At 35.6% G+C, this 13264-nt stretch overlaps 1 protein-coding gene across 1 annotated transcript in view; it reads right to left on the bottom strand.

Annotated features, from left to right (window-relative positions):
• Positions 1–682: 682 nt before the first annotated feature.
• The window catches only part of SLC41A2 (solute carrier family 41 member 2), a 48376-nt gene continuing 35794 nt past the window's right edge, over positions 683–13264 (bottom strand). The window contains exon 11 of the mRNA XM_075052018.1: positions 683–3171. Within this exon, the coding sequence (XP_074908119.1) occupies positions 2986–3171 (186 nt within the window). The 3' untranslated portion in view covers positions 683–2985. The remainder of the gene's footprint in view (positions 3172–13264) is intronic.

Below are 13264 nucleotides of genomic sequence, written 5' to 3'. Positions count from 1 at the left end.
GAAGTAATTGACTGTTACGGGGATGCATTTAAAAAATCAGGTTGGTGGAATACTGTGGAGAGGTTGACTTGACTAGAGTTAAAATTGATTTAGGGAGTACAGCTTTTGAACAGATGATAGGTTCTCTTCTATCCAAATACTCTTTCGTGCCTTCTCCCATATTATTCTCATGGCTGCAATAATATTCCCCCAAAACTTGGTGGTAAGAGCTTTTTACCTTCATCACACTAGGTAGCAGAGTTAGCAATCCCTGTAAGTTGTTAAAATGCCCCTTCCACATAGGAATCAAACCCTTTTCCACATCATAGATTATTTACTCCTTGCTCTTCCAGATGTCAAGGTTTTCTCTGCTTTATCAATGTCATGCTTCTTTCCCCACTCAAACTCCTCTTTAACCATTTCTTACTGAGACCATTCTTTTTTTTCTCTCACTTCCACCTTTCTCCAAAGTATCTCTTTTTCCACCTCTTCCCCAACTGCTTTCAACACGACTTAAATTTTTCTTCCCTTCCTGAAAAACAAGTTTGGCTGTGCCTTTTTATTCTTTTCTCCAAATAACTTCCTTTTGTTTGCTCCTGCCTCTCATAATGAATGCTGTGTAAAAGTTTGCACCTCTTTCTTTCCCACAACATGGATTTTGCTCTCTCAACCATGCAATGAACTTTCCCCTTCTTGAAGTACCAAATTTTCCCATTACACTTTTCCATCACTTACTGTTTCCATGCCCAGATTATTCCAGTCTGTCAACATATTTCCCTTTTTCAAATTTCACTGAATTTGTCCCATTTAACGTTTCTTCCCCAATTCTGTGATCTAAACACTCACCCATTTGTCAGCAGACTGTATCAACAGTTGCTGCTTATTTACTGGGAAAATACTTAACACACTAAGGATACTGTCAGGACTAAATACTATAGCACCCTCATGCATCAGATAAGCACAGATCACAAGTATCTCAAGAAATTTTAATTTTTAAGAATCTTGCAATTCATTTAAAAAGGACCTTAAAATCCAGTAACTTTTATGAGAAAAGTTCTTGAAATGGCAGCTTAGTTGATTCAGATGGCAGTTCTAACAGAATAAAAAAATTTGCATCTACATCTGTACCAAAAATTAATAACCATTATTGAAGAAAAAAAAATTAAAAAATCAGTTACATCTAGTCCACTTTAAACAATTTAATAGGAGTATTTCCCACAATGCTACATACAAGAAACTATTTTAAATAACATTAATACAAACTAAGAAAAGTCAGAGAACCTGAAGTTAGATTTCATCTCTCTCACATAATAAAAGACATAATACATATGATTCATTCAAACAACTATATTATCATAACGGTAAGAAAAAGCTTAAATAAAAGTGTTTAAATGAGGGAGCTGAAAGTCAGGCATCTAAATCCATGTGTAGGCACTGAATAGCTGGTTTAATTTTCAGAATTGCAAACACTTCCAACTTCCACAGAGTTTAAGGTGACCGACACCTATAGAAGTCCCATTAACACTTATCCATATAATTCAATTCATCTGAGTAGGTCCATTCAAATTAAAAGGGAGGTTTTATATGTATAAATCACATGACTAATGTTTACAGGACTACAACATATGCTGATATATGGATTTAGCTGTCTGATTTAAGTCTCAAAATTTAAAACTTTCAATCACAACATTTAAAATATGAACTGTTTATTTAATTATGCATTTAGGATGTATGCTATAGTCTTTATAAACATATGCCATGAGGAACTCCCACTAAACTTTAAAACAGAGCAATTAGCACATCTTTTTCAAAGTGGCAACCAGAGTCCTCATGATCAATGTATTATTTGAAATATTGAGGTATACAAATAAGAGAAATTATTTAGAAGCAGTCATTTTCCTTACTGACCATATTACTTCCACAGTTTGAAAACAGAAATCCTGTTAGCAAAGATTTCTGCTTAGAAATGGATGACATAGATAGCTCTGGAATTTTAGAAGTTTATGTAACTTCCTAAGTGCCTAAAAAAGAAACATAATCTTTTATACCCCAAGTTTTAATCGGGGATCAGTATTTACACTTGAATCAACACCTCCAAATACGTCATTAAAATCAGGATACTGGCCATCACAACACCATTAACATCAGTTAGTTAAATATCTTTTCAGTTGCTAAATGAAAATACACTTTCCAACACAAGGAGTTTTAATCATTCATCCATTATTATTGATCAGGTCAGAGTCACATTATTTGTCTTTACTATGCTCTTATTCTAATAAATCACAACAGCAAAATAATTAGGTTGCTTTTTTTAGCACAAAGTGCTTTTCAAGTGTCTAATTTTATAAATGTTGATGGTCATATTAGTACACATAAAATAAAGTGACAAATTGTTTAGACAATCAGGGTTCAAATCACCATAACAGTTATTATTGATATCAAGTCTGCAATGGTCAGAGAGCCACAGCACTGAAATTGTAAGATAAGAACATATGATCAACTAATCAGGTAATGTCTATGAAACTGAATTCATCTGAGGTCTACTAACCACTTCTGTGGTAAGATGAAAATATATACCCACTTTGTTCCCGGGAGGGAAAGACAAGGCAAGCCACTGACTGGGTCTTACCCTCTTGTTCATCACCACTGAATGAGCAATTAGAGATTGTTGTTGTTTGCAATGCAGGTAAGGAACTGTTCTTTTAAAAGACCAGACCTTTTAAAAATGTAAAACTTGATGAAGGATTGATCTGCCCTTCACTGTGTCTACTCAGATATTTTCAACTAGCAGCAATCCACCTTGGTTTCAGAGTAAAGGTCTCAAGTATCCTCCTAGTTCCATCCTGTTTTTTAAAAAATAAACCAAACTAAAATCATTAAGGCTGTTTTATAACTGTGTCAACTTGATTTACTTATACCAAATGGAATGATCACTTTGAGGACCTTCAAGTGGAATGATTGGTCTTGTCAATATTCCAGGAAAAGTCATTGCATCCATTGGAATAATTAGTCTCCAACATCGCCATCTCTGTCACCTATGAGCCACAGAAAATGAAAACCTATCGCTAATAAGGCAGTTCCAAGCAGGTCTCCCAGTGCAGTAAGATAAGGGATAGAAAAACTGTCAGGATCTTTTCCTTTTTTCCAGAAGTGGTGCACCATCCAGTCAGCGATCCATAACAGAGTAAACACCTACGGAACATCAAACAAAATCTGTATTATTACCAATTAAGTTACATTGAAAGGAAGTCAACAGCTAACATTATTGTCTCCTTACTACTTAGCACTATTGTATACAACTGTTTTTGAAAAATATTTTCCAAAAATAGTTTTTTGAAACACTCCCCACAACCAGAGATGGGGACACTTAGCCAACTTCTCTCAGTCAATCACGTGCACAGGTAGAAAGAACATATTGAACCATTGATAGCGTTCTTCACCCAGTCTATGCTTGAGGACTTCTGAAAATGGCAAGAGAAAGCAAAAATTCCAATGAAACATGCGACTGCACTTCTCACACAAGACATCATTCTGCACAGCGAGAGCTTAAGCGGGGCTTCGAGATCATTCAGAATCAATAGATGTTGCCCCAGATGAAAACACTCAACACAGGCTAACTCTTGTTTCCACAGGTCTAGAACTGAGCTGAAATCAGATATGATATAAAGAATACCAGGTCAGATTAAGAACAGTTTCATCTGGATTGTATGAACTGCAAAAAATGGCCTAGAAGCTACTTTTATGCATGAAATACCAGCTTCAGTCCTTCTGTAATAAGGCACACCTGCAATACATATTATGAAATTGTCGCTCCAGGCTGAATTTGTCCCAAAGTAAAAGATTTCATTCCCAACTGTCAATGTCTGAACATTCAAGAGGTTTGATCTTAATACAAAAGGTATGCATAATCATTAATCCAGTTTTAGAAAAGAATTCTTTTAATGTTGCACAGCTGTATGATAAGAGATTCTGGTTCAGTGGAGTCATGTGGTGTGGCATGGCATGAGATGAATGGAGACAGGACCACTAACTGTGCTTCCATTTCTTCTTGTCTCTTCTAAGGAGCTGCTTAAGATGAAATAAACATTGTATTTTATGTAGTTTTAGTTAATCAGGTCTTTGGGAATGGTAAATGTATGACAGTTACTACCATAATTCATTTTTAAAAAGTCTTCTATGTACATTTAAAAGAATATGCAGTATCAAAAGTAGTAAAAGGTACAAAATACATATTTTATTTAGTAAATGATCGATTACTAGTATCAAAAAACTTCTTTATAAAAGTATACACACATTTACTGAAATACTGATAGGATGGTTGCAAGACACTTCTCCACAATACGAAATACAGTAAAATGAATATCATATAAAAATTGTTGAAAAAGTGTTGAAAAAAATTCTCAATTAATCTTTGATTTGCAAAAGCATATGTTAAAATACAAGCCTGAATTTCTAATTAAAAAAAAAAAAAGGAGGAGAGGGGTATTTGCTTAATGAAAAATGCATGGCTTATTTATATAAACATATCTTCTGAAAAGGGAACTCTGTAGTCTAAGCTAATTATGCAAGTCCTAGGTGTGCTGACTGGAATCCAAACAAATATATTTAAAACAGATGTTTTCTTTGGAAGACTATCAGATTCTTTGAGTCAGCTCCTTCTTCTAACAGAGACAAAAAGAGGCCTGTTTATAAAAGATACTGTACATTAACATCTCCTACAGGATGTGCACAGAAGACTCTGTAGCACCCCACATCAACAATAGTTATGCGTGTTCTATTAGAATATGAGAGCATTTGTTCCAAGAATAATTTAAAATGCATTTATATGACACAACCAATTAGACATAGTGCACACAGTTCAATTTAAATGACGGTATGCACTTTTAGCTTTTAAAAATCATTAGATGAAAACCTTTAATTTGTCTATATTTTTTCCACCCTAAAATAACTGACTTAGACTATTGTGAAAAATGGGTAGTTTAGAAATTAAGTTTTGTGAACCTTCTCTTATTAACTTACAGGCGCATAACACATAACACAAATTATAACAAACCTGGCTTCTCTAAGTAATAGGAAAAAAGTTATACCATATTATATTAACTGATGCTTATGAAAGTATATAAAGTTTAACATCTTTGTCGGTGACATGGACAGTGGGATTGAGTGCTCCGTCAGCAATTTTGCTGACAACACCGAGCTGTGTGGTGTGGTTGACACACTGGAGGGAAGGGATGCTGTCCAGAGGGACCTGGACAGGCTGGAGAGGTGGACCCGTGCCAAGGTCATGAAGTTCAACAGGGCCAAGTGCAAGGTCCTGCACGTGGGTCGGGCAATCCCAAGCACAAACACAGGCTGAGCGATAAGTGGGTTGAGAGCAGCCCTGTGGAGAAGGACTTGGGGGTGTTGGTTGACAAGAAACTCAACATGACCCAGCCATGTGTGCTTACAGCCCTGAAAGCCAACCATATCCTGGGCTGCATCACAAGAAGCGTGACCAGCAGGTCGAGGGAAGGGATTCTCCCCCTTTACTCCGCTCTCATGAGACCCCACCTGCAGTACTGCATTCAGCTCTGGGGCCCCCAACATAAGAAGAACATGGAGCTGTTGGACCGAGTCCAGAGGAGGGCCACCAAGATGATGAGAAGGCTGGAGCACCTCTCCTATGAAGACAGGCTGAGACAGTTGGGGTTGTTCAGCCTGCAGAAGAGAAGGCTCCAGGGAGACCTTACTGCTGCCTTCCAGTACCTAAAGGTGGCCTGAAGAAAAGCTGGAGAGGGGCTTTTTACAAAGCCATGTAGTGACAGGACAAGGGGTAAGGGCTGTACACTGAAAGAGCCTGTATTTTGGTGAAGGAATAATGCTATCATCATGCATTTGCATAGCTAGAAACTCACCAACACTTAAGAATTACACAGATCAGTCTTTGGAAATGGTTACTTATTTGGCCACAGTTGGTGTTGCAACATCAATGTGACTTAAATCTTTAATGAGATTTTACTTCTTAACAATCTTAAAATGGGTTGATCAAAGTTGTCAATCAACTGTTGTTTTTGGGAAAAAAAAAAATAAATCAAAAGCCCTACTATGAGTTTGCTGATTTTTGAAAGTAAGACAGTCCTTGAATTTAAAGTGATAAGAAAGGTCACTCACAAAGATTTGTCAGAGGTCAAAAGAAGAGAAAAAATCATACAAAAGACATTACAAGACTTGTTACTTTAAGTGGCACAACACTTCACATTTTCTGGGATTTATCAGTGCCCTACACTTATTTCAACAAAATCACACAGATGGCATAGCAGTACAACTACTGTGTACTTCTACTCTGCACTCATGCTATGAGGAAGAAAGCCTTCATACTTCAAATTGAAAACCAGCTGGTTTTGAGGGAAGGAATCAACATTACAGAAAAGCCTAATAAGATAGTACAAAAATGGTCTGTTTAGCTTGAAATGCTGTAGAAAAGTGATAAGAAAAGCTTGTAAATACATGCAGAACTGTTCAGATGTGAGCTAGTATTTTTAAATTATTTAATATACAGAGGAAAAGAACAAAGAAGTGGTTTTTTTGCAAAAAACAGATGGAACAGTAATAGAATTATGAAACAGAGCCCTAGGAATTCTTCCAGACTGAAGAATTAAATAACCCTGAGGTTTAAAAAGGTAAAAAATAACTAAATTTCTCTATACATAAAAAGATCTAAGAAAAGGGAGACACTCTATAGTCACTGATCAAGAAAAAAAACCACAGAGCAAGGATTACAAAAATACAGGCAACTCCAGATCTTTGGTATTTTAAAAGGAAGATCATGCTAAGCTATTACTCTTCTGGAAGAAATTATAATAAAAAATGAGGAAAATGAAACTAAAGACATCATCAGTTTTAGACTAACAAAATATGAAATAAGTATCCCAATAATGACTGATATATTCTGTTTATAAATGCGTATTTGTAAAAAGACTTATCAGTCACGTTGTCAAGAAAGGTCCTCAGAAGACAGAAGCAGCAGAATATAGCAATAAGAATGAGAGGGAGGGAGGGAAGGAGGGAGAGAGCAAGGGAGGGAAAGAGCAAGAGTGAAGTCTTTACCAAACCCTAATGATGAAGAATCTGAAAATACGGAGTGTAAGTACACATACCATTTTGTACAACAAAGGACAGAAATAGACAGTAATTCTCGATATTGAACTTTCTGATTCAAATTATGAATATCAGATTGAAACTGAAATTGAATATGAATATTTAAATAAGGGTGAGCATCACTATTTAAAGCTCAAATCTTATGATTGCAAGACTAGAAATGGGAGCATTATACACTACAAAGCAGGTTTTTTCCTTTATTATGGGGCACAAAATTTATTTTCATGCTTTGCAGGTCTTCAGGTACAAATAACAAGTTTAGCTAAAGAAAAGTTATTTTTGGTCTTTTGCATGAAGTAAGGACCCCTAAAAGATATTTGCATTTTCTAATGTAATTACTTTCTCCTGATTTCTGAAATGGGAAAAGAATGAAACTCTATTATTTAAAATAAAAATACATAACTCCCTCCAAACATTCTTAATACTGTCTAAGCTTCCTATAGCCTAATTAATATGTTGCAAGATACTATAATATTTTTATTGTTTCTTTCAGCTGGGATGACCATCTTTCATAAGTGAATGCATGTCAAAATCACAGTGATAAAAAGTATAACATTCAAATGCATAATATTTGTAAAGCGGATTTTAATCTTTTATGTTTGTATTAGTTTCTACATTAGTTGCTGTGATTAGTGAATTCCAACACCAAACTGGAAAGAGAAAGTTTAGGTTATATATTTGCATATACTTTTTCACACGGGCATTATCAAAATTCAACCGTAAGATTAGTATGTAGAACCAAGACCATTTAACAGTTTGTTTAGCATGCCTTGGACAGGATATCCCACATGTTGCTAGTACTGCTGATTCACCTTAAATTGTTTCCATGTGAAGGTGCATTACAAAATAGTTTCATTCTGTTACTTCAGACAGGAAACACGGATGCAAATAAACTGTGGTGACCTCTTTTCAAATGTATTTTAATTCTCCTTTACTCTCAAACTTACACTAACTCAAAATTCACCTAGAATGTAACTATGACAAGATCTGGTAATTCTGCATAAGAACTCTTACAAGTCTATGAAATTCAAAGGTAAGCTTTTTTTTTTTTAATTATGAGTGGAAACGCCCAGTTAAGGATCTCTAAAGACTACTGTGTCCTGACTCTGACAGCATTCTCACCAGATTTATGGCTTAGATCTTCTAGTGGTTGTGACCATTCATTAAGTTAATGTTTAAATTTTACACGACATTTCTTAGATTTTAAATGGCTTTTGATGTCTTCATGTGAATCTAAGTAGTATCTGTAAAGCGCTCATAAGAGATCAACACTGAACTTACTTGCTGAATTTCCACTGTCTACAGCCAGAATCCTGTAGTCAGTGAACTCTCAGAGTAGGGTCTATGTATATTTTTCAAATGAAATTTTCCTCCGCTGTCTTCTCAGGTGGCATATCTGGTGTGTATCGTGTCCAGGGGAAACAAGTCACTATTTCCTCCAAACATACAGAGATTTCCTTCAATGTCTGGCTGCAAAGAAACCACTGAACAGCAAGTTCTTTCTTGCTGCTGTTGTTTGTGTTGTACCTAAGTGGTATTAGCTACACTATGGTATCCAAGTACCCAGACAGCATAGCAGACATTTGTCTAAGACTAAAACCTCATCTAAGTAAAAAAGAGGATACCATTTTAAGTGAAGTTGTTTCTGAATCAATTTGATCATATTGATGCAATTTTGTGGGAAGGAACTTCTTTTATTCCACAGTTTGAAACCAAATTCCTCAGACTGCCTTCTTGATTTCTTTGTAGCTTTGCCAGACACCCTGGTTTGACCAAGACAGTCCAAATTTCATGCTGTTTGTCAGCTGTCTGAATGAGGAGTGCAACCCAGACCATTCAGTGTTCAGGTATGCTCAACCCGCACTAGCTGTAGCACAACTCAGTGTGTCATGCTACACACATAAACACTTTGAGTTCAGCCTTCTGGAGACAAAAATGATATATCCCTGATAATGACTTAGTAGAAGCCAGGTTTCTACCACAGACAGCAACGTGTCTGGAAGTGAAAGAGCGGGTGATACCCACATTCAGATCCCAATGAGTCTGGCAAGTCTGTTTCTCATGCTGCAATGAGAAAGCACTGAACACGCAGAACTGTCCAGGTTTGGACCTTAGTTTCTATATTTCCTTGAATCATGTAGTCTCTTTAGCAGATATATGCTCTACATTTTGGAAGTAACTTTTCCTATTAGAAAAAGCAGTATTTAAAATGCATCAATATTTTCTCTATAAACACAACTTTCCTTATTTCTCTATAATGTACATTATACCCCATGAGTTATTTTTCCACATTGAAGAGACCCATACCATCATTAGAATCCTCACACTAGTGAGAAATCCAAGATGTTTTTGATGTGAGCAGGAAGTCATTATGAGCACTGCTGAATTCTTCATTTTCTATGCCCCAAACAGCCCTGAAGTACTGCAAAAGTTACTTCACAGCAGTAGACTTCTGACCTTCACTGGGCAAGAAGGACTGTATTTTGGAATTACTTATTTGCTTGGTAATAGCTCTGGGAATCTCCTATTGTTTGCTTATTCCCCGAGTCTTTAACGTAACTGTGTGCTCAGATTTGGTTAGGAGGTGTGAAAATTCCTAAGAGGGCGTTTTGCTGGCTGGGTGAGAACATGCAGAACAGAGACCGCCTTTGAACGCTGAGCCGTGTGCTAGGACTGATGGCTCGGCAATTCCAGCGCTGCTCTCGTTCTGCTGCAGGTTGACAAGACAGAGGATGAACCTTTGCTCAGTGCATAGCCTCATACAGTTAAAAAATACGTGGGCCTTTGTGAGGTATAAGAGGAGGACTGGTTTTCAATTAACATACTCTTTGTTGGTCAAACGCCAGATTGTCACTGCATGTAGCATACTGGTATGTGCTTGTGTGTGACTACGCCAGATTGTAACTGCACGTAGCATCCTGGTATGTCCTTGTGTGTGACTTGTTTTTGTAACATTTTCAAGAGTATTCTTCCTACATAGAAGCCAGTCACCAAATCCAAAACACATTTAAAATCAATATACTGGTTTTCATTAATGCACATTGGCTTGCCCAGATACTGTACAATGCATTATGTGAAGTACCCTACATACTTACAGGCTGTACCTTCCTCATAATTTTATTTTTTTTTATTTTCCCTGGTGCTGCCATTCATAAACACAGAACAGACTCTTCACTACAGAGCTAATTCAGACCTTTTGAACTCAAGCCTAAAAGTTCTAGCTGAATAAAGATTAATATAAATATTTGTGCAGTTTCCCCCTTCTTTATGAAAATATAATTGTGAAATCCTAGCCCCATTAAAGTTAAAGGGAGTATAGCCTTGGATTTCAATAGAACCAATTTAAAATTTAATTGAAGAACATTTCGAGAATATGTACTTATTTAAAGAACAGAAACAACTGTACTATTAAAGGTAGGAATATTAAAATAAAAGAAAATAAAACACTTTCTGGATTTTCTTAAGCCTAGAAATGCAGAACTGTTTTGTTCATAGAGAATCAGAGAGAATGCAGATCACAATACTGGCTACTCATATTATTTAAAATATCTTAATTAATGATTTTTAGAAACAACTACATATTCAGTGAAACTGTACTTTGTTTTACTACATAGCATATTTTTGGTCAATAATAACTAAATCATCCTATTGCTAATGTACATTATATCATATTAATTACTTATTTCCCATAAATATTTCAATTAAATGACATGCTGGGGAGAGAATACCTAAAAACAGGGAGGGAGGGAGAAGAGAGGAAAGAAGCTGGTAGGCATGGGTGGTGAAAAAACCCAAAAAAATCAAACAATGAAAGTATCAGAATTGGATGAAAATGAAAATAACTATCTGATTGGAAGTTCAGTAATAATGTACAGAGCTTGCAATGCAAACAATTTCCATTTTACCACTTTGGGAAGAAGAATATTGAAGTTTACAGGCAATCTGAAAAAGTCTTGTTAAAATGCCAAATAGAATTCACATATACGTTACAAATTTACTGTAGAGATAATGTGGAATAGCATAAACTGACAGAGGAAGAGAGAAATATAAAAGTCATAATTCAAGGCTTTTTGTATTAACATTTCCTTGATTTTTTTTCAGCTTACTGTAACATTTTAGTTCTACTTTTGTCATTTCCCTAACCCCTTCCTCTCTATTTTAAACAAACACAGAGCTGGACAATCAGAGATAATAAACAGATCTTGAAGTTAATTAACAATCTATTTCAGACCACTGTAAAACATGTCATTAAATAATTTAACATCTTACAATAGTCACTTGAATTTTAAAGATAGAAAATTCACTTTGTTGCTGTTGTTGTTGTTTTTAATTTAGCATTAATTTTTTAACATAGTGGAAAAAGTGTAAATAGGTGGTACATTGCCATAATCATTATTCAGATACCCCTTCTGCCCCCCAGCTCAATATAAGTAAGGAATTGGAAAGGGCAAAGTAGTAGTATCAAACCTCCTCAAACCCAGGACTGACCATAATTAACTCTCACCTTTGGGAATCACTATGTTCCATTAAATTATCATCTACCACCTCAAACATAAAAGATACAACCTGCAAGCAGGCTTGTAAGTTTTGACATCCATTTTCATATGCCTTCTAGGCAAAGTGAAAATAAATGCAAAGGCCAGTGTATTATAAAAAAGGGCTAGAATGCAGATCTCACTGCTCGAAAGACCGTAAATGGATTTGTTTTGTTGATAATTGAAATTATAACAATTAGCTGTGAGGTGTTTTTTCAGCTTTACAGCAGAACTGGTAAAGCTTTCATTGGGAGGACAAAAATATAAAAGAATTCTGGAAAAATGAGATAGTAGATGTTGGCTTATGCCAAAAGAAATGGCAGGTTAAAAACTGTTATTTACTATATCCAGGTGCATAGATGATGTCACTGAAAAAAGGGAAGAGGAATGAGTACAAATATTTAAGTGTTTTCCTTGAGAAAGGAGAAACTTAAAATCACACAACTGCAGTAGGCAAGTGCTTCAGACCAACAGGTAAATAAAATATGTTCAAGATTTAAGGGTTAGAGCAAGAATAATGTCTCTGAAAATTTTAAATCTCCTCTAATTAGAGGTACGCAAAACTACAATAATCACTACTAGAAAAAAGCCGGAATAATTAAAATGGGGGAAAGACTCTTTTAAATATTTTCAGAAGGTGTTAAAAAACATGGAGTTCCAAATTGTAAATCTGTCAAGACCCATGAAAAGTTACAGTGTGCAATACTGTTACTCAGTTTCAAAGTAAATACATCTCAAACTGCCTGTTATGGTTAAAGACAGAAGATAAAGAGGAAAAAATCATCTATAAAAGGCAGTGGGGAGAAAAGAAAAAAAGCTATATGTCTGCTCTACAGGTGAAAAATCAAGAAAATCAGGTGTGGCCTTACGGACTGCAATGGAGATGCATGACTGCAAAACTGAATACTCTAATCAGACCTTGAATTTATAAAAATGAACTTTACACGTGTTTATGTGCTGATGCTGTGTCTGAATTACTGTGTAATCTGAAAGTCCTGCCCTAATGCCTTAACTTGGATTTCAGCTGAACTTCTGCATTTCTCACATCTTACCGTATCCTTTGCTGCTGAAGAAAAGGTTTGTATCCCTAAACGTATTATGATTGCAGTTCTGTGAGCAGGAGATGGATTTCATATGGATTTATGAATTCAGGTTGATTCCCATGTGAAATCTCTGAAGTCTAGTAAAGGCTGCAATCACACTGATGTCTTACCTTCAGCAGAGGCATTAACAGGGACTCTCTCCCCAACCTGTTTTTATTAAGCTTATAGAAACATAGTATCACTGAGAGAGCTGGGACTTAGAAAAACTTGACTGAAATGGGCCAAAGGATTCAAAAGTTATTAGAAAGGACAGCCAGTCAGACAGAACAGACAGAGTGAAAGTATAGCATTGTTTCCTCAGGAAAACACATTATAAAACAAATGATAAGGCTGGAAACTAGGAATATTATGTAAAAGGAAAATAAAAAGCAATTTATAACTTTTAGTATGATATTCTCACTTGCAAAGGTTGAAATGTTACCAGTTATATCCTACCAAAAAAGTATAGAATTCTCATATGAAATTACAATAGTAACAGTTTTTGAAACCTATCTTTATTGAAATAGTAGT

The sequence above is a fragment of the Buteo buteo genome, chromosome 19 (genome assembly GCF_964188355.1).
Source record: "Buteo buteo chromosome 19, bButBut1.hap1.1, whole genome shotgun sequence".
Classification (NCBI taxonomy): domain Eukaryota; kingdom Metazoa; phylum Chordata; class Aves; order Accipitriformes; family Accipitridae; genus Buteo; species Buteo buteo.
Note: the sequence above shows the minus strand (reverse complement) of the source record. Positions and strands in the feature narration are given on the sequence as shown.